A 24,760-nucleotide genomic window follows, 5' to 3' on the forward strand; every position below is an offset into this window, starting at 1 on the left:
TTTACGGTCTTTCATCATGACAAGGTGGTTCTGCGTACACATCCAAAGTTTCTCCCTAAGGTTGTCTCTGAATTCCATCTCAACCAATCCATTGTTCTGCCTGTCTTCTTTCCGAAACCTCACTCTCATTCTGGGGAACAGGCTCTGCATACTTTGGATTGTAAACGGGCTCTAGCTTACTATCTAGAGTGTACGAAACCCCATAGATCAGTTCCCCAACTCTTTCTGTCCTTTGATCCGAATAAATTGGGACGTCCTGTTTCTAAACGTACGTTGTCTAATTGGCTGGCAGTGTGCATTTCATTCTGTTATGCTCAGACCGGACTGACACTGGAAGGGTCTGTCACGGCCCATAGAGTCCGAGCGATGGCAGCATCTGTAGCTTTCCTCCGTTCCACTCCTATTGAGGAAATCTGCAAGGCTGCTACTTGGTCCTCAGTTCATACTTTTACATCTCATTATTGTCTGGATGCATTCTCCAGACGGGATGGACACTTCGGCCAATCTGTTTTGCAAAATTTGTTTTCCTAATGGCCAACCTTCCCTCCATCCCTCTTTTTGTTAGCTTGGAGGTCACCCTTCAGTCAAGAATATGCTGCCTGCTTGTCCTGGGATAAAGCACAGTTACTTACCGTAACAGGTGTTATCCAGGGACAGCAGGCAGATATTCTTGCGTCCCTCCCACCTCCCCGGGTTGGCTTCTTAGCTGGCTTATCCTAACTGGGGACCGCGCGCCTCTGTCGGGCGGGAAGGCACGTGCGCGGTGCGGCCTACCAGAACTTTCCAAGTTCTTAGAGTGCAATCACTCTAAAATTGTCCGTACCGGGGCTCCATCGGTGCCGTCACCCATCAGTCAAGAATATCTGCCTGCTGTCCCTGGATAACACCTGTTACGGTAAGTAACTGTGCTATATTGCAGTCCGCAGTTTGAAAAAGCTTGAGCTATTCTGCTAAGAGGAAAAGGCATAACCATCCCACACTGAAAAGTTGAGAGATTCTTATCATAAGCAACTTTTGACTGTTAAGTTGCAAAAGGAGCCTGCAGCAAGTTTTTAGTAAAGGAGTGTGAAGGCTTGTACATAAAGTCTTTTGGTTCATCTTCAGTTCCTTTTTAAAATATTTCTATAATTCTTTCATGTTGATAATGTGGAGTGTTGTATAGATTAGTGAAAAACATTTTGAATTTTATTTTGGATACAATGTGAAAAATGTACCAGAGTGTAAAGCACTGTATATTCTTTAGTTATCTTTGTTTTAACTTGATCTATGTCCTGTTTGTAGGGTTCTTAGCAACACATAGTAGGCAAAATAGCCAATCTGGAATCTTCACTCACAGTCGGAGCAGCAGTAAAGGAAGCCTAGAAGAAGTTCTGCCACAATCTAAACAAAAAGATCTGTCAGGAAGCATTCGACAAAAGATGCTTTTGGACTACTGTGCCTACATGGCAAAATTTGTTCGACTAGAAGAGAGGAGCCCAACAGTTAGCCCAGTTCACAGTACAGACAGCAGCCCTACTGCTACAAAAAAAGTAAGATTGTATTTACATTTCTGCATTGCACTTAACTGATTAATTATTTAAAATATTTATAATCCCGCAATAAAACATATATAATAATAAAACAAAACACAACTATCAAAATAAGCAACATCAATAAAAATTATTCTATCCAATTTGATCATAATCTCTTCTCCAAGGTCTTACTCCACCATTACTTGACTATCAAGAAGTTTTTGGGTTTTTTTTTTTTTTTTTACATCAACCAAAAGCTTGAACAAAGAAATGTGTTTTTAAGTAATTTCCTATATTGTAACACATTTTTGCAGAATTGTATTCCAGATATCTCATTCCATAAGATTGGGCCTGCAACTTTATAGAGCCGGGTTTTTTTTGTCATGCAGTAGATTGGCTAATCTTTAACATTTAAGACAAAAACAACTGGATTCAGAGGGAATAAACAGAACCTCAGGGAGGGACTTGGTGAGAAGGTGGAGGCAGGTCCTGTGGTTTGGGGGCAGTTGAGAGGTCTGAGAGGATAGGGTCTTGTGGTGAAGGAAGGGGGTTAGATTATGTTAGGAGGGGAACACATGGACTTAGGCTGGTTCCCAGAAGCTAAGGAAGTGCCTGCATCCACTTAGCTAATCCAGAATAGTTAGGACTGCATTTTGTGTAGTCTTATCCTCCCTGCTAGCTCTGCAGGCACTGGCATGAATATTTCTGGTACCCATGTCATTGCCAACTCCTCTCAGATTCCATCCCTGGACTGCCCTCCTTTGCCAAGAATGTAGATAGCCAATTAATGCTGATATTTAGCAGCACTGACTGATTATTGCCACTGAATATTGGCATCTGACCCACTGAGCATAGTTTAAGCAAATAGAAGCTCTCTTGCATGCTTAAATCACTTTGAATATTTGGCCCTTCATTTATTTGGATTTTTTTTGCCACTTTTTTGAAGAAATTTATCCAAAGTGGTGTGCAGGAAGAATATTCTTGGATATAGCCTTTTTTGGGGGGTGCAGGATCCAATTAGGGTGACAAAAACCTATTCTTTTCTTTCTGCAGTTGCCAAGTAATGAGACATTAGAAGCAGAGGAGCCAGAGGCCTGGGTGAATGCTTTGGTGGGTAGAATGTTTTGGGATTTCTTAGGAGAAAAGTACTGGTCTGACCTGGTGTCCAAGAAGATCCAAATGAAACTGAGTAAAATAAAGGTACATATTTCACTTGCTGAACATTTTAGGAAGTTTCACCTTACCATTTTTTTAAGGAAAAGCAGGCTTAACTTCATGCTTCTGGGTTTTTGTTGTGTGTGTTTTTTTGGTTTTTTTTTTAAGTAAATGCCAGAATTATATTTATGGGATAAGTTCAAGTATTTACAAATTGTGTAAGATGGTAAATTCTTTTTAAAAAGATTTAGTTTATTCCATTCCATTGTATTCTTTCAGTACTAACATAAGATGCAGATGCAACATATTAATAATTATGTATATTTTTCTTTTGACATTATAGTAGTTAAGAAGTCTGCTGAACATTTGCTCTTTAATAAATCTTTTTAAATGTCAAATCACCGCAAGGTCTCACTCTTGCAGTAGCACCATATTAAAACTCAGGTTGTTCTTTTCTCTGTTTTTAAAGTGGATACTTTTTCAAAAGATTACATTTTACTTTTTTTTCTGGTCAGCTTTAATTCTCCCAGTTTAGCAGGGGCCAAAGATTTCTCATGCCCAGAGGCATTAAATGGCAGGGCATTAACTACCCATAGTATAGAGGTTATTAATCTAAGCTAAAAGGCTATTGAAGAGATCATCTCCATCCAAAGTGTAACTATTATACTGTGAGGTTAATAAAAAAAATAAAAAATCACAGCCTTCTATTTGTTACAGTAGTAATCTAAAAAAAATAAATAAATAAAAAAGGCGTAATTCTCCTGTTCGTGTCTATAAAGTGTCTGGGTGTGCTGTCTGAACAAGATTTCTCTTTTGCACAATTAATTCATTCCATTACATCAGGACCAGTTGAATCCATAAATTGTGGATTATGTCCGCCTATCAGCGGGTGGAGAAAGAGGGCACTGAGCTGATCTCTGACATATAAAGGAGTGGTCCTTAGGCCTGCCAACAGTACCCTCTCTAGTCTGCCAGCACAATTTCTGCTCTCATCCATGGGCATGCTCCTGTCCTGGTCTCCCAGTTCAGTTAGTCCTGGGGGTGTTAGGCTAGTGCTAGTTCCTACATGGAGTACATCTGGTGATGCCAGATCCCTCCTCCACCCTTTACCAGCTGCTTTCTCCTTTCTCAGAAAAAAAAAAAAGTCCTGAAGTGCTTGGGGGCCAGTGGAATTGCCTTGGCCCTTGCAGCATTGGAGAATCTCTTGCAGAGCACCAGCTGGCAGTAGGGACTTTGAGAGATAAATCTTCCTCAGACTGGGTGAGTACTACTTTAAATTTCTCATCGCTGTTGGGTCCCCTGCTGCTGCTACTACTACTATTCATCACTTATATAGCGCTGAAAGGCGTACGCAGTTTTGTATATTTTGACATTTAATAGACAATCCCTGCTGTGCCATGGTTTTCTTTTTTGTGATGGCTGAAGTGGCTAAGTGCTCTTTGTGCTGCATGGCATGGAAAACATCAGGAATCTGCTCCCAGTGCTTTGTCGCTGCACCAACTCTCCATGTACAGAACCCCACTCCTGACAATGAATTTAGTAGCTAAGAGGCAACAGGTGGAGGGGGAACCAGGTTCCAGTTCTACTCTGGTTCCCTTTCCTCCCCTCCTAGATTGGATAGGAGGGGTTGGATGAGGAGGAGGCTTCTTTTTTTGCGGTCTCTGAACACAGAGGCCTTAGAAGAGAGGGAGATCCCTCGGTCTGAGGTTGGACCTTAAATGCCGCCTCAGGTCACTCCGACTGTATGTTCTTTCATAGTGGCCTTGTGTCCAGGGAGTTCCTGACTTCCCTGGACCTCAAGGAAACTTATTTTCACATTACTATCTGGCCACCCTTTGGACTGGCTACGACCTTCAGGACCTTCTTAAACCAAGGTCATAGTGATAGTGGCAGCCTATCTGCATCACAGAGGCATACAGGTTAATTGAATATAGCTAAAACGGAGCTGCCCATCTTCTTGCCTAAACCCACCTCCCCAAGTTCTCTTTCTGTGGACAACTCTTGTCTTGTCTGTTCGCAATCTCAGGGTCATCTTTGACTCCTATCTCATCTCCTCCACCCAAATACAATATATTGCTAAAACCTGCCACTTCTTCCTCTATAATACTACCAAAATCCGACCTTTCCTCTCCGAGCATACTACCAAAAACCCCTTATCCATGCCCTCATCACCTTATGCTTAGATTACTGCAACTTGCTGCTCTCAGGTCTTCTGCTCAGCCATCTTTCTCCCATTCAATCCATCCAGAATTTGGCTGCACAACTCATATTCCATGAGAGCGCTATACTCGCATTACCTCTCTCCTAAAGTCACTTCATTGGCTTCCCATCCTTTTCCAAATACAATTCACTCTTCTTACTGATCTACAAATGCATTCACTCGGCTTCCCCACATTATTTCTTTTCACTTACCTCCCCCTATATCCCCCCTCCCCACAAGCTTCACTCAGGTGGTAAGTCCATCCTATATGTGCTCTTCTCCTCCTATGCCAACTGCAGCTCTGTCCTTTCTGTTTTGCTGCGCCAGGTATGCCTAGAACAAACTGCCCGAATCCCTACGGCGGGCTCCATCTCTGGCAATGTTCGAGTCCAAGTTAAAAGCCCACCTCTTCAAGACTGCTTTCAACTCCTAACTATTCTCATCTTGGGTTCTGCTTCCCCAACCATGTATGTCATGTCTGTCTGTCTAAGTTAGATTGTAAACTCTTCCAAGCAGGGACCATCTATTTAATGTCAAAATGTACAGCGCTGTGTACGCCCTTCAGCTCTATAGAAGTGATAAATAGTAGTAGTAGTAACCCCTACCTGGATGACTGGTTGATCCAGGCCTTTTCCATTCAGGAGAGCACTCTAATGATAGCTAGGGTGATCGAGCTGCTGCAGTCCTTGGGCTGGAACATCAACTTTCCAGAGAGTCAGCTGATTCCTTCCCAGGTCTAGGAATATTGGGGGGGATTTGGTTTGACACCCATCAGGGGAAGGTGTTCTTCAAGATGTTCTGCAGGAGAAACTTTGGGATGAAGTAAAGACCTGGAATTACATTCAGGTTTTAAGCTCCATGGCGGTCACACTGAAGGTGGTTCCGTAGGCAAGGGTCTATATGTGCTCTCTGACATACCTTTCTGTTCCATTGGTCTCCTGTGTCTCAGGAGTATGATCAGTGCATTCCATTTTTTGGGCCATGCCTTGGCTTGTTTCGGTAGCTATGCATGAACAATCTACGCAAGGACCTCCTGTTGGCATATCGCTTTTGAGTGGTGGTGACCACAGACAACAAGTCTGGCTTGGGGCCTGATGCCTCCATCTCATTGGACAGGACTTATAGTCCTGCTCTGAAGGTCAGTGTATTATTAACTGCCTGGTGGTTTGTCTGGTTCTGTTGGCCTTTCGGATGTCCCTTCTGGGGCATCCAGTGAGGATCATGTTATAAAACATGATAACAGTGGCTTTCATGAATGGGCAAGGAGGGATGCAGAGTGCTTCTCTGGCTCTGAAAGCCAGCTTGCTGTTTCAGTCAGCAGAGCAGCACGTCCTGCTTTTCGGTGACTTTTATATTGAGGGGTCGCTGAATGTCCAGGTGGACTTTCTGAGCTGGAATTCTCTGGACTCAGGCGTGTGGAAACTTTTGTAGAGTGAGGCATAGTGGTTAGAGCTACAGCTGATCCTTGTGACCCTGGGCAAGTCACTTAATCCTCTACTGCCCCAGGTACATTAGACTGTGAGCCCGCTGGGACAGATGGAGAAAATGCTTGAGAACCTGATTGTAACCCATTCTGAGCTCCTTTGGGAGGATGGGCAAAAAAAATCAAAAGAATAAATAAAATAAAAGTGTTTCTCTTGATCTGAATCACTGGGAAATGGGGAACGCTTGTGTTGAATGGCATCTCAGTGCAATCCAAAGGAGTGGTACTTCAGAAGGAAAGAGTTTGGTTCTAAAGGCCTGGACGTGTTAACGCAGCCTCTCCTTGCCTGTGATTGACAGAGTGCTGCATTGCATCATGCTTCATCCCGATTGGGTAATTATGGTGGCCCCAGATTGGCCTTTGAGGTCATGGTGTATGGACTAGGTTCATCTCCTGGTTGTCCACCAGGCCCAGGCCCCCTTTATCTTCTTCTGGTCTGGGGTTTCCTCATTCAGGACTCTTTGGTCTTATGGCCTGGCTCTTGAGTGGTCAAAGTTGAGAAAGAAGAGATACCCAGAGGATGTCATTACTATCTTTTTGTCTTATTCATGGGCCCCAATCAGGGTGCCTTGGTTTTAAGGTTACGATTGCATGATGGCTCAAGGAAGCCGTAAATTTGGCATATGTGCTGGCACACAAGGCCCGCTGTTGTCACAGAGTGCTCATTCCACTAGGGTGCTGATTATTTCCAAGATGGATTTTCAGGTTTTCTCCTTGAGGAGCTTTGTTGCTCTGCCACCTGGTCATCATACCTTTTAAAAACATTAACACTTGGATGTTTCTGCTAGGTGGACTGCTTCATTTGGGGCATCAGTTATCTTGGCCACATTTTTGGGTCCCATCCTACCTAGACTGCTTTGCCTCATCCCACAATTTATGTATTTATCTGTTCCTGATGTAGTGAAAGGTAAAATTACCTGCTGATAATTTTCTTTCCTTTAATCAGAACAGACGAATCCAGAAATCCCTCCCTGCCTGGGTCTTTTCAAGGTATGTTTCTTCCAGTTGTTGGGAATTTGTTCATTAGATTTTGTTCATTGCCTTGTACAGTGGTACCTCGGTTTCCGAGTGCACCGGTTTGCGAGTGTTTTGCAAGATGAACAAAACATTCGCAAAATCGGTGCCTCGGAAACCGAGCGTGCCTCGATTTACGAGCGTCCCCCCGGCCGCGATTTGAAGTCCCCAGACCCACCCGAACCTGCTTCTTATTTTCATCTTGGCCTCGGCACCGGCATGTCCTGTGCATTGGTGCCGGTGTCCGAAGATCGGCCTCCTCTTCTTGCTGGGCCTTGAGCATCTGCGCATGCTCAAGACCTGCGAGTTCATGCTCTCTCCGAGATCTCTGACAGAGAGATCTCAGAGAGAGCGTGAACTCGCAGGCCTTGAGCATGCACAGATGCTCAAGGCCAAGCAAGAGGAGGAGGCCGATCTTCGGGCACCGGCACCAATGTACAGGACATGCTGGTGCTGGTGCCGAGGCCGAGATGAAAGTAAGAAGCGGGTTCAGGTGGGTCTGGGGGACTTCAGATCGCGGGGGGGGCCTTCGGGGGGAGTAATGCCGGTTCTCATGGGGGGGGATAGAGCAGCGCCGCTGGCCTCGGGTGGGGGGGGGAACGTATCAAAGCGAGTTTCCATTATTTTCTATGGGGAAACTCGCTTTGATATACGAGTATTTTGGTTTACGAGCATGCTTCTGGAACGAATTATGCTCGTAAACCAAGGTACCACTGTACTTCATAGTTTTTCATGAGAAAGGAGAAGTTTGTGGAGTTGGATGTTTTCTTTTCTGCTTTGCTAGTGGTGTACTGACTAAATGGCCTAAGGACCATCTTGTATATGTCGGAGTTCAGCTCAGTGCCCTCTATCTTCACCTGCTGGTCGATAAACATAACCCATAATTTCTGGATTCATCTGTTCTGAATAAAGGAAAGAAAATTATCAGGTAAGACATAATTTTGCCTTAGCAAGCTAAAGATTCTTGGGTAAGGGCCAAACATACTAGAGAGGAGTTTTTTTGTTTTGTTTTTTTTGTTAATTTTGTATCTAGGGAAAAGGGGAATGTTCAAACCCTCTGGTCCTAAATATTAAAATAGCACAAAATATATTTATTTATTGGGATTTATTTACTGCCTTTTTCACCCAAAGTGGATTATAATACACTGAATAGTAATCAGGTACTCGCAAGTATTTTTCCTATCTGTCCCGGCAAGCTTATAATCTAACTATGGTACCTGGGGCAACAGTGAGTTAAGTGACTTGCCCAGAGTCACAAGGAGCAAGCTGGGCTTGAACTCTCAACCTGTGGGTACTGAGGCTTCAGTTCTAACCACTAGACCACACTGTACAATTTTATTATTGTATAATATATTTTTAGGGGGTGAAGGCTTCCCTTGTATTCTTTCAAATAAGGTTTTGCATAAAACTGTAATCTTTAAGTTTTATCTAAAGTAATTCGGGTGTGATTTTTTTTTTTTTTTTGTCTTGTTTTATTTTGAGTTTTTTTGTAAGGCATCCTATAAATAAACCTGCCAGACTACATTTGTTCCTGTATTTGTCATGGAATAAACTATCAAGTTACAATAGGTAGGAATCTCCTATAACCTACAGTTAACTAGAGAGATACCATTATTCTTTGAAGTTGAAGAGTCAGAAGGTTAGTTTCTGTTGATATAGTATGGCTGAAGAACTGGAAACCATGATGGCAAACATGAATTTGTCCTTATACTTTCTTCTTGGTTGTGATGTTATAAGTAGAGACTTATGATCCACATGTGAAGGAAAAAATGCAAAGTTCACTGAGGGGAGGGAGTTTCTTTTTTGTTAATTTGAGTGGAGGAGCGATCTGATGGTTAAAACAGTGGGCTGCAAGCAAAGGAACTGAAGGTTCAGAGTCCACTGAAGCGCCTTGTGTCCCTAGATAAGTCAGTTAAGTACTCTGTTACCTTGGATTCAATGTTAGATTGTAAGCCCTCCAGGGACAAGGAAATACCTACTGTACCTGAATAAAATTTATCTTGAACTACTATGGAAAGAGTGTGAGAGAAATCCAAACAAGTATGAAAACGAAAAGGCAAATATAAACTAGTCAGCCATGGATTTTTAATACATATTTAAATATTAAAATGGCCAAGTTTTTCATTGAGAAATGTCCTCCTTTTATATAGATCACTATCTAACGGCAAAAATAAATCTTTAACCCGAGAAAATTCAACAATAAATCAAAACACACTCAGGAAAATATAGTCCCTCAAAAAATTTAATTAGACTCAGCTCACTTTCCCAAAAAACATTCATTCTAACAAGTTCATCCTACTTCAATAGATATAACCAGTAGGATGAACTTGTTAGAATGAATTAATGTTTTGTGGGAAAGTGAGCTGAGTCTTCAATTACATTTTTATTTTTGAGGGGGTATATTTTTCTGAGAGTGTTTTGATTTACTCCTTTTATATAGAGCATATCTGCACATTTTATTTTAATGGCCTTCAATATTACATGAACATGCAGTTTTTATACCTTACAGAATAAGTTGTATATTCTGCAACTTTATTTACAGCTGCCATATTTTATGAATGAACTGACATTAACCGAACTTGACATGGGAGTTGCTCTGCCGAAAATCCTCCAGTCCTACAAACCTACCATTGACCATAAAGGTAACCCTAATTTAAAAGGCCGCCTTATCCTCGTAACTAGATTTTTCACAGTTGTCAGCAGGCTTTTATTAAACTATTGCAGCATACAATTTATGACAAATATCATGGCTCCATCTAATCTGTTCATTCATTCTTTGTACAATGCTGTAGTCTCCAGTTGACAATAACAGGTGATTTATGTGCATTTTTTTTCTAATTGAGGGAAAAGTGGATACTGTTAAAGTAAAAACAAATCCATACAAGATATAAATGAAATTTAAAACTGACTGTTGTGCTGTGACTGAAAACTTAATTTTTTGTGCTAAGTGATGTCTGATGCAAATTGCTAACATCCCTTTGGGAACTTGGGATGATATGGATTTTTTGTGGGCTGTGATAGACCAATGCAATTATTTAGAGATACTGTTCATGAGCTTTGGTCACCAACTTCAAATGTCTATGCTGTGGTTGGGGAAACACAAGTACAAATTAACTGTTGGATTTAAGCAATAAAAAGAACAAACTCAGTGTACCTTTGATTGGGCACCTAGATTTTAATACAGGATGTATTGATTAGAGTGCTCTGCTGAAGGTTTTACCTGTAAAAAAATAATTACCTGTAAAAATTACCTGTAATAATTACCTGTAAAAAAATAATTATTTTCGCTCTAGAAGACGCACCTACCTGTAGAGGAGGAAAAACCAAGAAAAAAAATTCTGAACCAAATGGTGTACCCCGTCCCACCACCCTGCCCTGTACCCTGTCCCCCTTCTGGTGGTCTAGTGGTAGGCTGGGACAGGGTACAGGGCAGGCCTAGTGGCAGACATGCAGGACCCCCCCCCCCCCCCCCAGATACCTTTTTATAATTCCGGCGGTCCAGCGCTGTATTGGCACGAGTTTTCTGCACTCCTGCCCCTCCCTCACTGGACAGCTGCCACAGAGTCCTGATCTCTTGCAACAGAGCGGTGTACAAGATGGGCGCAAACTTTTCGCGATCCTGTCTGGCCCTCGCTGCTTCCTGAATGGCTGCCGTCAGTTCTTGTGGAACTCACGAGAACTGACGGCAGCCATTCAGGGAGCGGTGCGGGACCAGGCAGGAGCACAAAAAACTTGCGCCTGTCTTGTGCGCCGCTCTGCTGAAAGAGATCAGGACTCTGGGGCAGCTGTCCAGTGAGGGAGGGGCAGGAATGCGGAAAACTCCTGCTGATACAGCACTGGACCACCGGAATTAAAAAAAAAAAAAGGTACCAAAGGGGAGGGGGGTATTCGCTCCATAAGACACACCTACATTTCCACCCACTTTTTTTGAGGAAAAAAGTATATCTTATGGAGCAAAAAATACAGTAGTTCTATATTGTTTATATGGATATTAATAGCTTCTTAAAGCAGACTTGGCAATCGCTGAACCACGTTATTTTAAAAAAAATTGAGAAAACTGCTTTCCGGACTATACAGTACTCCCCCGATATTTGCAGGGGTTCCATTCCAGGAACCCCCACGGATGTTGAAAAACCGCAAATATGTTTTTTAGGCAGGGGAGACAAGAGAGGGCAGCTGGAGTGCCGGCAAGTGAAGGAAATCACTCGCTGTATATTCCAACCGCCTCTTCCTATACTAAAGTCGGGCCTCACCATCAGGAGCTGCTTTGATATGCAGCTCCTGATTAGTAAGGCCCGACTTTAGTACAGGAAGAGGCGGTCAGATCATTCCGCGAGTGATTTCCTTCACTTGCTGGCGCTCCAGCTGCCCTCTCTTGCCTCTCCAGCTGCCCTCTCCTGCCTCCCCTTCGTTGTCGTATAATACCACGAATGACCAGGACCATGGACCGCGAATTCGCAAAGGAATCTACTGCATTTCTTTGAGGGGATAAGCAAACATTTGGACCAAGGTAACCCCATTGACATAGTATATCTGGATTTCCAAAAAGCCTTTGACAAGGTACCCCATGAGCGCCTGCTGAAGAAACTGTGGAACCACGGGGTGGAAGGGGACATCCACAGATGGATCCAAAATTGGCTGGCGGATAGGAAGCAGAGGGTAGTAGTAAAAGGACACTACTCTGACTGGAAAGGGGTCACGAGTGGTGTCCCACAGGAGTCTGTGCTGGGACCGCTGCTGTTCAATATATTCATTAATGATCTGGAAACGGGCACGAAGTGTGAAGTTATCAAGTTCGCGGACGATACAAAACTCTCCAACAGAGTCGAAACTGTTGAGGAATGCAAAGAATTACAGAGCGACCTGAACAAACTGTGTGAATGGGCAAAAAGATGGCAGATGAGCTTCAATGTGGAGAAATGTAAGGTCTTGCACATGGGGAAAGGGAACCCCATGTACAGCTATACGATGGGAGGAAGGGTGCTGGGGAAAGGCACCCTAGAAAAAGACCTGGGGGTATTGGTGGATATAACAATGAAGCCAGCGGCGCAATGTGCAGCGGCCTCAAAGAAAGCAAACAGAATGCTGGGCATTATCAAAAAAGGTATCACTACCAGAACGAAGGAAGTTATCCTGCCATTGTATCGAGCAATGATGCGACCACATCTGGAATACTGTGTCCAATACTGGTCACCGTACCTTAAGAAAGACATGGCGATGCTTGAGAGAGTCCAGAGGAGAGCAACTAGGATGATAAAAGGAATGGAGAACCTTTCATATTCCGAAAGGTTAGACAAACTGGGGCTCTTTACCCTGGAAAAGCGGAGACTGAGAGGAGACATGATACAGACGTATAAAATCATGAAAGGCATAGAGAAGGTGGAGAGGGGCAGATTCTTCAGACTAGCGGGGACAACAAAAACAAGAAGTCATTTCGAAAAACTGAGAGGGGACAGATTCATAACGAATGCAAGGAAGTTTTTCTTCACTCAGAGGGTGGTGGACACCTGGAACACGCTTCCAAATGAGGTAATAGGACAGAGTACAATACTGGGTTTCAAAATGGGACTGGATATCTTCCTGGAAGTGAAGGGGATTACAGGGTATAGATAGAAGGTTACTCTACAGGACATAAGCGAAAAGCGTATGACAGTTTTAGGGTATGAACACTATCAGGTCCTGGACCTGAGGGGCCGACACGTGAGCGGACTGCCAGGCACGATGGACCTCCGGTCTGACCCGACAGGGGCAATTCTTATGTTCTTAAGTTGAGATCTTTATTTACCAATATAAATGTGAAATGGTAAATGATCCATGTTTTTCCCTGGGGTCAGAACAGTCCTCTTTTTTTTTTTTTTTCTCAAAATCTTTATTATTTTCAAAACTTACAGTAAGTGTAACAATAAATACCACATTTTATACATTTTATATAGAACAGTCCTTAAGATTGCAATAAGAACATAAGAATTGCCGCTGCTGGATCAGACCAGTGGTCCATCGTGCCCAGCAGTCCGCTCCCACGGCGGCCCTCAGGTCAAGACCAGTGCCCTAACTGAGTCTAGCCTTACCTGCGTACGTTCTGGTTCAGCAGGAACTTGTCTAACTTTGACTTGAATCCCTGAAGGGTGTTTTCCCCTATAACAGCCTCCGGAAGAGCGTTCCAGTTTTCTACCACTCTCTGGGTGAAGAAGAACTTCCTTTCGTTTGTACGTATTACAAATCTATTCCCTTTTAACTTTAGAGAGTGCCCTCTTGTTCTCTCTACCTTGGAGAGGGTGAACAACCTGTCTTTATCTACTAAGTCTGTTCCCTTCATTATCTTGAATGTTTCGATCATGTCCCCTCTCAGTCTCCACTTTTCAAGGGAGAAGAGACCCAGTTTCTCTATTATCCCAGGACAAGCAGGCAGGTATTCTCACTAGTGGGTGATGTCATCCGACAGAGCCCCGATACGGACATCTTGCAAGCATGTCTTGCTTGAAGAAACTCAGAAGTTTCGAGATGCCCGCACCGCGCATGCGCCAGTGCCTTCCCGCCCGATGTACCGGGCGCGTCTCCTCAGTTCTTTTCTTTCCGCGGAGCTGAGAAGTTCTCTTCAATTCTGCGCTGACTGAAATTTCAGTATTTTGCCTTCTTTCCCCGCGTTTTATTGTTTTACTTACTTTCTTTGACTTTTATTTCTATTTAAAAAAAAAAAAAAAAAAGTTACAATTATTTCGTCCGGCGGTTCGGCCGGGCCGGCCTCGTGGCTGCGACCTAGCTCCTTCGACCTAGCAACGTCACTTTTCCGGCCTATGTCCCGGCCTATCACCGGTTTTAAAAAGTGCAGCAAGTGCCAGCGTGCGATTTCGTTGACGGACCCACACCGGCGCTGTCTTCAGTGTCTTGGTCCAGAACACGTTCCGAAATCGTGCCGGCCTTGTTCCACGCTCACAGCGCGCTCTTTTAAACGACGCTGCTTACTTTGGGAGTCCATGTTTAAGATGGAGTCTTCTAAGGAGCCATCTGCTTCGACCTCGACAGATGTTTCACCGGTCTGTTCGAAGCCTGCATCTGCGACTCATGCATCGAGCATCGTGAAGCCAGCATCGTTCACACCGGCTTCTGCATCGAGTTCAGCATCGGTTCCTGCTCCCGTCTCCTCGGTTCAGGTACCGCCTTCCACTGTTCCTCCCGTGGTCATAAAAGTGCCCAAAGCTACCAAGCAGAAGCACTCGACCACGAAGGAACGCGATGACCGTGCAGGAGGACCCCCTTTCGGTGCGGATCCCTCCATATCGGCATCGCTTAAATCCCTGCTCGAAGCTCAATTTGTTGAGCTCATGCGGACGATGGGACCGAGGCTTATCGCTAATATTCAGGGCGATACTACGGTCCCGGTCCCGGAGAGCGGTCCGCCCCCTCCTCCTCCTCCTCGTCGTTCGATTTCCCTGCTCGACGAGGGGGAGCGGCGGAGGGCGGCGGAACCCACTAGGCGGGCTTCCCTTTCTGACATGCCGCCTTTAGAGCCCATTACACCTCCACGTCACCAGGGTACTACATCGGCCCCTGATAATCGGAGTCCTGGGCATACTGCATCGCAGGAGGAGTTCTTTCGCACTCCATACCAGACTTGGGTGGCACTGCGTGAGTCGGCATCGTTGCCTCCCATGCGCTCCACTGCATCGAGTCCAATCCATTCCTTCGAGGCTTCAAGGGATCGATCGATGCATCGAAGATCACGTTCCCCATCCCGGCATCGGGAGGGGCATCGATCTCGACATTCTTCTAGACACTCCTCGCGTCATTCGGAGGTGTCTCCACAGAAGAAAATGCAGCGTATGGGATACTCATCCTCAGATTTATCCCAGCCAGAGGAACCGGAGTATGAAGAACCATCTACCTCATACTCTCCATGCCGCTCCCAGCTCTCCCTGGAACCGGAGGCTTCCACGTCTTCTAGTCCGTCTCGCCGGCCGGCCTTGGCGGACCAACTTTCCTTTTCATCCTTTCTCAGACAGATGGCGGATGACTTGGATGTGACCTTAGATACTGGGTCGAAGTACTCTAAGGAGTATCTGGACACCATGCATTTACCTCATCCTCCGGCGGAGACACTTCGGCTTCCCCTGCATAAGTTACTTGACCAGACTCTCATGCGGTGTTTGGAGACACCGTATTCCATACCTGCGGTACCTAGCAAGTTGGATGCTCGATACCGCATCGTGCACCACAAGGGGTTTGAGGGAGCTCAACTCTCTCATCAGTCCCTCCTAGTCGAGTCTTCCCTTAAACGTTCGCACCCCTCCCAAGTCTACGCTTCCGTGCCTCCTGGCAGGGAAGGGAGAACGATGGATAAGTTTGGTAGACGTATCTATCAAAATTCAATGATGGCGACTCGAGTGCTCAATTACAATTTTTTCTTCTCGTCCTATTTGGATTTTTTCTTGCCGGTACTCCGCAAGTTCACACCTTTCATCGATGCTGAGGCTCGGTTTGAGTTTGAGGAGGTGGTGGCGACCCTGTCCCAGTTGCGCCTCCAATTGATGCAATCCTCCTATGATGCTTTCGAGCTCTCGGCTCGTGCTGTGGCCTGCTCGGTCGCCATGCGTCGACTGGCTTGGCTTCGCACCATTGATATGGATCCGAATCTCCAAGACAGACTTGCAAATGTGCCTTGTGCGGGAGCGGATCTGTTCGTACTAAAAAACTGTCAGACCACGAAAAATCTTTCCAGTCTATCATGAGGCCTAAGCCTAAACCACAACAGTCTCGTCCTTCTAGACCGCCTATAATCTACCAAAGGCGTTATCAACCGAGGCAGGCCCCTCCTGCGAGACAGCCTGCAAAGCGACAGCCGCCTCAGAAGACTCAGCAAAAGCCTCAGATGCCGGCTGCTCCCAAGGCTACTCAGCCTTTTTGACTCTCCTCCAGGGAGCATAACCGATCTCGTTCTGTCTACCCCATATTTTCCCATAGGGGGTCGCCTCCATCATTTTTGTCATCGATGGGAGGCGATCACCACGGACCTCTGGGTCCTCTCCATCGTAAGAGAGGGATACTCTCTTCATTTCCAACGGGTTCCCCCGGACCATCCTCCAAGAGAGTATCCTTCCAACTCCACACAGACCGCTCTTCTTCTCCAGGAAGCTCAGGCTTTGCTCCGGCTTCGGGCCGTCGAGCCGGTACCGGTAGATCAACGAAACCAGGGGTTTTACTCCCGGTACTTTCTGGTCCCGAAGAAGACGGGCGATCTGCGTCCCATTTTGGACCTTCGGGTCCTCAACAAGTTTTTGGTCAGGGAACGGTTCCGCATGCTGACCCTTGCCTCTCTTTATCCCCTCATCGAGCAGAACGATTGGTTATGCTCTCTGGACCTCAAGGAGGCCTACACTCACATCCCGATTCATCCGGCCTCCCGCAAGTTCCTCAGATTCCGGGTGGGACATCTGCATCTGCAGTATCGAGTGCTTCCCTTCGGCCTCTCTTCGTCGCCCAGAGTCTTCACGAAGTGTCTGGTAGTGGTGGCCGCTGCACTCCGGAACATGGGTCTCCAGGTGTTCCCATACCTCGACGACTGGCTCATCAAGGCCCCGTCCGCTCCCAAGGTCATTTCGGCGACCTTGACTACCATTTGTTTTCTGCAGAGCTTGGGCTTCGAGATCAACTTTCCAAAGTCCCATCTTCAGCCCACCCAGTCTCTCCCCTTCATAGGGGCTGTCCTGGATACCATTCAACTTCGAGCATTCCTTCCTCCTCCACGCTTACATGCTCTTCTTCTACTCTGCCAGTCAGTGTCTTCTCGCCAATCCATCTCAGCGAGACACATGATGGTCCTTTTAGGCCACATGGCATCTACAGTTCATGTGACGCCTTTTGCCAGACTACATCTCAGGATCCCTCAATGGACTCTGGCATCTCAGTGGACTCAGGTGTCCGACCCGTTATCTCGTCACATTGTGGTCACTCCTGCTCTACGGCAGTCTCTTCTCTGGTGGATGACCTCTTCGAATCTATCCAGAGGTTTGCTGTTTCATTCTCCTCCCCATCAGAAAGTTCTAACGACCGATTCATCGAACTATGCATGGGGGGCCCATCTGGATGGTCTTCGCACTCAGGGGTTCTGGACCAGTGCGGAACGACTCCATCAAATCAATCTTCTGGAGCTCAGGGCCATCTTCAATGCTCTCCAAGCTTTTCAACATCTGCTTCACGACATGGTGGTCCTTATTCGCACAGGCAATCAGGTCGCCATGTATTATGTCAACAAACAAGGGGGCACGGGCTCGGCCCCTCTTTGTCAGGAAGCTCTTCGAGTCTGGGATTGGGCGGTTCGCCACAACACCTTCCTCAGAGCAGTCTACATTCAGGGGAAGGACAACGTCTTGGCAGACAAATTGAGTCGTCTACTTCAACCTCACGAATGGACGCTCCACTCCGACCCCCTTCATCAGATCTTTGCTCAGTGGGGGACACCTCAGATAGACCTCTTTGCAGCCCCCCACAACTTCAAGCTGCCTCAATTTTGCTCCAGGATCTACACTCCTCATCGCCTAGAGGCAGATGCTTTTCTGCTGGATTGGAGCAAACGTTTCCTATATGCGTTTCCTCCTTTTCCTCTCATTCAAAAGACTCTAGTCAAATTGAGATTAGACCATGCCACCATGATTCTGATTGCTCCTCGGTGGCCCAGACAACCTTGGTTCTCCCTTCTACTTCAACTCAGCAGCAGGGAGCCAGTACTTCTTCCAGTGTTTCCTTCACTACTCACTCAACATCAAGGTTCACTACTTCATCCCAATCTGCAGTCCCTCCACCTGACAGCTTGGTTCCTTTCAACATAACTCCTCACCAGTTCTCTCAAGCAGTGAGGGAGGTCTTGGAGGCTTCCAGGAAGCCTGCTACTCGACAATGCTATTCCCAAAAATGGACTAGATTCTCTTCCTGGTGTATTTCCAATGCCACGGAACCTCAGCGAGCTTCCCTATCTTCTGTATTGGATTATCTTCTACACCTGTCCCAGTCTGGCCTCAAGTCTACCTCTATACGAGTCCACCTGAGTGCTATTGCGGCTTTCCATCAGCCTCTACAAGGGAAACCTTTGTCTGCTCATCCTGTGGTTTCCAAATTTATGAAAGGACTTTTTCATGTCAACCCTCCTCTCAAACCTCCTCCTGTGGTTTGGGATCTCAATGTTGTCCTGTCTCATCTTATGAAGCCTCCGTTTGAACCTCTCAACACGGCTCCACTCAAGTATCTCACCTGGAAGGTGGTTTTTCTAGTGGCCCTCACGTCAGCTCGTCGGGTCAGTGAGCTTCAGGCCCTAGTGGCGGATCCACCGTTCACCGTATTCCATCATGACAAGGTGGTTCTCCGTACTCATCCAAAATTCTTACCTAAAGTGGTCTCTGAATTTCACATCAACCAATCCATCGTGCTTCCGGTGTTCTTTCCAAAGCCTCATTCTCATCCTGGGGAATCTGCTTTGCACACTCTGGACTGTAAACGTGCTCTAGCTTTCTACTTGGATCGCACAAAGCCACACAGAACTGCTCCTCAACTTTTCGTCTCCTTTGATCCAAACAAGTTGGGACGACCGGTATCGAAGCGCACCATCTCCAACTGGATGGCGGCTTGTATCTCTTCCTGCTATGCCCAGGCTGGATTATCCCTTCCCTGTAAGGTCACAGCCCATAAGGTCAGAGCAATGGCAGCCTCTGTAGCCTTCCTCAGATCGACACCGATTGAGGAGATTTGTAAGGCTGCCACTTGGTCCTCGGTTCATACATTCACCTCTCATTATTGTCTGGATACTTTCTCCAGACGGGATGGACAGTTTGGCCAAACAGTGTTACAAAATTTGTTCTCTTAAGTTGCCAACTCTCCCACCATCCCATTGGGGTTAGCTTGGAGGTCACCCACTAGTGAGAATACCTGCCTGCTTGTCCTGGGATAAAGCAATGTTACTTACCGTAACAGTTGTTATCCAGGGACAGCAGGCAGCTATTCTCACGTCCCACCCACCTCCCCTGGGTTGGCTTCTCAGGCTAGCTACCTGAACTGAGGAGACGCGCCCGGTACATCGGGCGGGAAGGCACTGGCGCATGCGCGGTGCGGGCATCTCGAAACTTCTGAGTTTCTTCAAGCAAGACATGCTTGCAAGATGTCCGTATCGGGGCTCTGTCGGATGACATCACCCACTAGTGAGAATAGCTGCCTGCTGTCCCTGGATAACAACTGTTACGGTAAGTAACATTGCTTTCTCTCACTGTGCGGCAACTCCTCCAGCCCCTTAACCATTTTGGTCACTGTTCTCTGGGCCCTTTGGAGTAGTACTGTGTCCTTCTTCATGTACGACGACCAGTGCTGGATGCAGTATTCAGGTGGGGGCGTACCATGGCCCGGTACAGAGGCATGATAATCTTCTCCGATCTCTTTGTGATCTCCTTTTTAATCATTCCTAGCATTCTGTTCGCCCTTTTCGCCGCTGCCACACATTGCGCAAACAGCTTCATTGACTTGTCAACCAGTACTCCCAAGTCTCTTTCCTGGGGGGGGGTCTCTCCAAGTACTGCACCGGAAATCCTGTATTTATGTATAAGATTTTTGTTACTCAGCACAAATACTCGGATTCGTGAAAAAATCAATATTATTGTGAATATCAGCTTGAACTTTCTCCCTATGACTAAAGCAGCTCTGTCTACACGTAGTACTTGACATCATTCATTGTTTTTTCTCGTGAAAGTGTTTCACAATAAGATTTTTGTTACTGACATGCATCACCTTGCACTTATGCACATTAAACCTCATTTGCCATGTTACGGCTCATTTCTCGAGCATGTTTATGTCACATTGCAGGTCTTCGCAATCCTGTGTCTTCACTACTCTGAACAACTTTGTATCATCTGCAAATTTAATCACTTCACTCGTCATACCAATTTCCAGGTCATTTATAAATATGTTGAAGAGCATGGGTCCAAGCATCGATCCCTGTGGCACTCCACTCATGATGCTTTTCCAGTCCGAGTATTGTCCATAACCCTAACCCACTCTCTGTTTCTTATCCGCCAACCAGTTTTTAATCCATATGAGTATTTCACCCTCGATTCCATGGCTCGCAATTTTTTTGAAATAGTCGTTCATGCGGGACCTTGACGAACGCCTTCTGAAAATCCAGATATACAATGTCGACTAGGTCACCCTTGTCTATCTGCCTGTTTACTCCCTCGAAAAAGTGTAGCAAGTTCGTCAAGCAAGATCTTCCTTTGCTGAAGTCGTGCTGGCTGGTCCTCATCAGATCGTGTCCGTCAAGGTGATCAATGATGCGGTCCTTTATCAGCGCCTCTACCATCTTTCCCGGTACCGAGGTCAGACTTACCAGTCTGTAGTTTCCTGGATCTCCCCTCAAACCTTTCTGGAAGATCGGCGCAACATTCGCCACTTTAAAGTCTTCCGGAATCCTTCCTGATTTGATTGACAGATTGGCTATTAGTTGGAGCAGTTCAGCTATAACCCATTTCAGTTCCTTGATTACCCTCAGATGGATGCCATCCGGTCCCAGGGATTTATCATTTTTAAGCCTATCAGTCTGCCTGCATACCTCTTCTAGACTGACGTCAACCCTGTCAGTTTCCCATCTTCGTTTCCTGCGTATAGCCTGTCTGCTTCCGGTATGTTGTGTATATCCTCTTTGGTAAATACAGACGCAAAAAATGTTCAGTTTGTCGGTAATGGCTTTGTCCTCCTTTAGCATTCCCTTTATTCCATGAGTCGTCCTTTGCATAAAATATTTATCATTTAGTTAAGCATCTGATTCAAGAGCTTAATGAATCTTGAGTATACAGGAAAGCCATATGTAATGAGAGAGATCAATAAGTATAGTAGTTAAATCACTGTTAATGTTTTTCATTTTGTTTCATAAGTCTCATGATAACAAAGGCTTGGAAACATGGGATGGAATTACTTCATAAGACTATTTATCTCACTGGTTTGGACCTCTGAAGTAAACAAACCACTAGGATGGGTCTAAAATGTGTCCTAAACCTATGATAACAGCATTCAGTACATGTAGCTTTTAGAACTTTTTAGTATTGATCCTTCTCTTTGATGAATTAACAATGAGAAACAAGAAGGAGACTTAATGATTTTTTTTTTGTTTTAAAGTCTTTTGTCTAGCAGTGCTGCTAAATGTATAGTTTGTTCAATGTAATTACATGAGATTTAACAGTGACATTAAAAGGGTGAGAAGGTGTCCCAGAATATCAGAAGTACTTTTTGGAATTTCTATCATCTAATTTTAGTGCAAGTAGAAATTTCTGCTCATATGCTGTGATACAGTCAAATAATAATGGGATCAATATTCAGCATGGTTTTAGCAGGCAGGAAAGGCTTCTGCTCGCTTAAACCACACTGAGTGGGATGGTAACCAGTATTTACCAGCACTTAACTGGCTACTAAATACTGGATATGACTGCCACAATGCTACCTGCAAAGTGGAGCACAGAAAAACATACATAATAAAATATATAGTAAGTTGAAAGCCTATGTCCCAAAGAGATTGTTGTGCTTTGATGGGACTATGAAGACACAGGCAAAACAAGGGCTGTGGAATAAATTACAAGAGGATTTAGGGAATTCTAGTGAGTACTTAAATTTTAGAAAGCAGTTTACAGACTTAGCAATAAGTCTTTTAAGCAATAAGGGCACAAATTTTCATATGTGGCTTTTTGCGCACTCATGATTTTAAGTTTTCTTTTGCTCCGTATTGCGTCTGCTTATAGGGTGTGACACAAACATGTTTTTAATCATGCTACATTTATTCTTTTTAAATGATTAATCTATTTATTTGACCCCCATTTTTTTCATCTTTTGCATTACCGCCTTTTTGGTCATTGTGATTCTTCTTTCCCGCTGTCTGCATCACATGGTTGTCCTGTGTTTTGACTGAGTTTTAATTTTACTTTAATCCACACACATTATCTATGTGGTTGCTGTTTTATCATAGTATGGTTTATCATTTGTTATTTAGTCAATTCTTCTACCTTTTCTCTATTTTATTTTCAATTCAATCTTGAGTTTTTAATTCGTTCAAATGCCATCCCTTCTGGCTTCGGGCACTTTTTATGCCTGTTAATTTTATCATATGCATGGGATCTTTTCTCTTCATGCCTACTGTATATTGTCTTTTCTAAAATCATTATCTATTAGTTTTGTTTTTTGATTACTCATTTGTGTTCTTTCTTTTCTTTTTTTTAGCAAATTTGTTGCGTATAAACTTTTTTCACCACCATCTTAGGGTATGTGATTTAATTTACTTTCTTGGTATCGCCACAGTTCTTTCTTTATTTTTAGCTCTGCAGTTTATTCTCCTGGTATTTTACCACAGTTCTCTTTTTCCCACCAATCTCATGCATCTTTATTTCTTTCACCTTATACTCCATTTATTACATATATCTGGGTTCAAATTTAGCACCTTCAATGTACACATGATGTGCACCAATCCACAATCCTGCATGGAGCTCTCAACAATCTATTCATTCAAATCAGTCACCACTTTCTTATAGTTCTTGGCACACTTTTTGCACGATATATACCATTACAGTAACATTCATACACCTCAGTGACACATTACTTTCTCCATTCTATAGGACCCCTGATAAAGACGTGTTGTTCGAAACACAGACCATGTTGGGTCCCTTTACCTCTTTAAGGTGGTTTATTTGTGCACAACAAATTGTTTATTGGAATAAACATTGCCTGCGTTCTGCAGTCTTGTACTGTGTTTTGCAGTCGTTTTGGTTTCACTGTTCCTTTTCTGCAGACCTGTTGGATTTTGTTTTTTTGTCTAATATTTTAAATGATGTCAGATAATTTTAATATGTTTGTTTATTGTACATTTGACATCCTGCTTAATGCAAAAGGTGAAAATAGTTTACAAAATTTAAAAAGAAACATATAGAAAAGAGTGCCAATAATAATAGGAAAGATATAACAATCAATCATAAAATCTATTCAATTCAATTAAAACAATAAGTAACAACCCCCCCCCCTAAAATAAATATCTATTTAGATTTAGTTTTAAGGTTAGAGGATAAGGGGTAGGTGTGAATAGTTAATGAGGGGAGGGTTTGGGGTGAGAATTACATGTGTGTGTGTGTTATCTGTACTATGCAGTTATTTTTACATGAAAGCAGTGGACTTGTAGGATTGTATTTTAAAATCAAATTATAATTAAGTCAACTTGTCTCTAATCATTCCTATGTCACGTTTTTATTTGCACATGGTTCAAGAAATCTCACTTGTATGTATGAAAGCCATTTGATTCCTCCACCCTCCTTCCCCTTCCTCTGATTTGTAGTTTTATAAAGGAATGCCTATTTTAGGAGCCAAGAATGCATTTATTTGGAGTCTCTCCTATAAAGTAAAGTAGGTGCCTATACTAGCCTAATTTGTCAAATACACATCTATATTTTAGGCACAAGCACTTGCATCAATCATATAGCTAGTGTATTCTAAGAGTGCTTAGATTATAGTCTGTACTCAGTGTTCATAAATGCGTGCTTGGCCTATGCTATGACAAGGGAGATGTCTTAAACAACCAAGATAAATCTTTATTCAAAACTTATTGTTTTGAATAACAACTTATCTTGGTTGTTTAAAACATCCCCCTTGTCTTTCCTTATTGTTTTTTGCCTATATTCCAAGACGATGGGCTCTCCTGCTTGGCCTATGCTATGGCCAAGTCCTGCCCATGTAAACATCACCTGAAAAGAGTGCACCATTGAATATCAGGGCATACTTACAGAATAGTGTATAACCTGAAAAGGATCATTATGCCTGTATGTAGATAACTACAATACTGGTATTTACGTGCATTCTTCCTGCCAAAAAGAAGGCGGCTCCTTTTAGAATTATATGTGGATATTGGTGCATGCTTATCTACTTGTGTAGGTGGGGGAACTAGAATTGTAATTGGAATGAGATTTGAATTATGAGAAAGAATGAAAAATGTCTGGCAATTTATATTGTATTTGCGTTGAGTAATTGTTAAACATAATTTATTATTAATTATATATGCTATACATGGGTAGTTGAAATATACAAAAAAGCAGTAGTAATGGATATATACCCTCTGGGGTTCTTTTTTGTTGGGGGGGTTTACAGGATTGATATAACACTAACACCTACTAATTGTTGCCCTATAATACTTCAACAATAGAGAAATGATAATTTAGGCCAAGATACAGCTTAGTGTGTCCCATACATTTTTCAAATGCTACAGCCATATTGGACTATATACTTCCTAATGATTCTTTCAAAAATCACAAGAGTATGAACTTTTTAAAAAGGTGTCTTTTTTTAGGTTATAAGGTGTTGGTGAGGAGCTGAAGGTGAGATTGGTCAGAATGTGATCTTGGA

General features: G+C 44.1%; 1 protein-coding gene across 3 annotated transcripts in view; it reads left to right on the forward strand.

Moving 5' to 3' along the window:
* The window catches only part of TEX2 (testis expressed 2), a 107,844-nt gene that overhangs the window by 60,938 nt on the left and 22,146 nt on the right, over positions 1-24,760 (forward strand). For all 3 annotated transcript variants that reach the window (XM_033962113.1, XM_033962111.1, XM_033962112.1), the window contains exons 5-7: positions 1,282-1,529; positions 2,565-2,711; positions 9,906-10,005. In XM_033962113.1, the coding sequence (XP_033818004.1) occupies positions 1,282-1,529; positions 2,565-2,711; positions 9,906-10,005 (495 nt within the window). The remainder of the gene's footprint in view (positions 1-1,281; positions 1,530-2,564; positions 2,712-9,905; positions 10,006-24,760) is intronic.

Source organism: Geotrypetes seraphini, chromosome 10 (genome assembly GCF_902459505.1).
Source record: "Geotrypetes seraphini chromosome 10, aGeoSer1.1, whole genome shotgun sequence".
Taxonomy (NCBI): domain Eukaryota; kingdom Metazoa; phylum Chordata; class Amphibia; order Gymnophiona; family Dermophiidae; genus Geotrypetes; species Geotrypetes seraphini.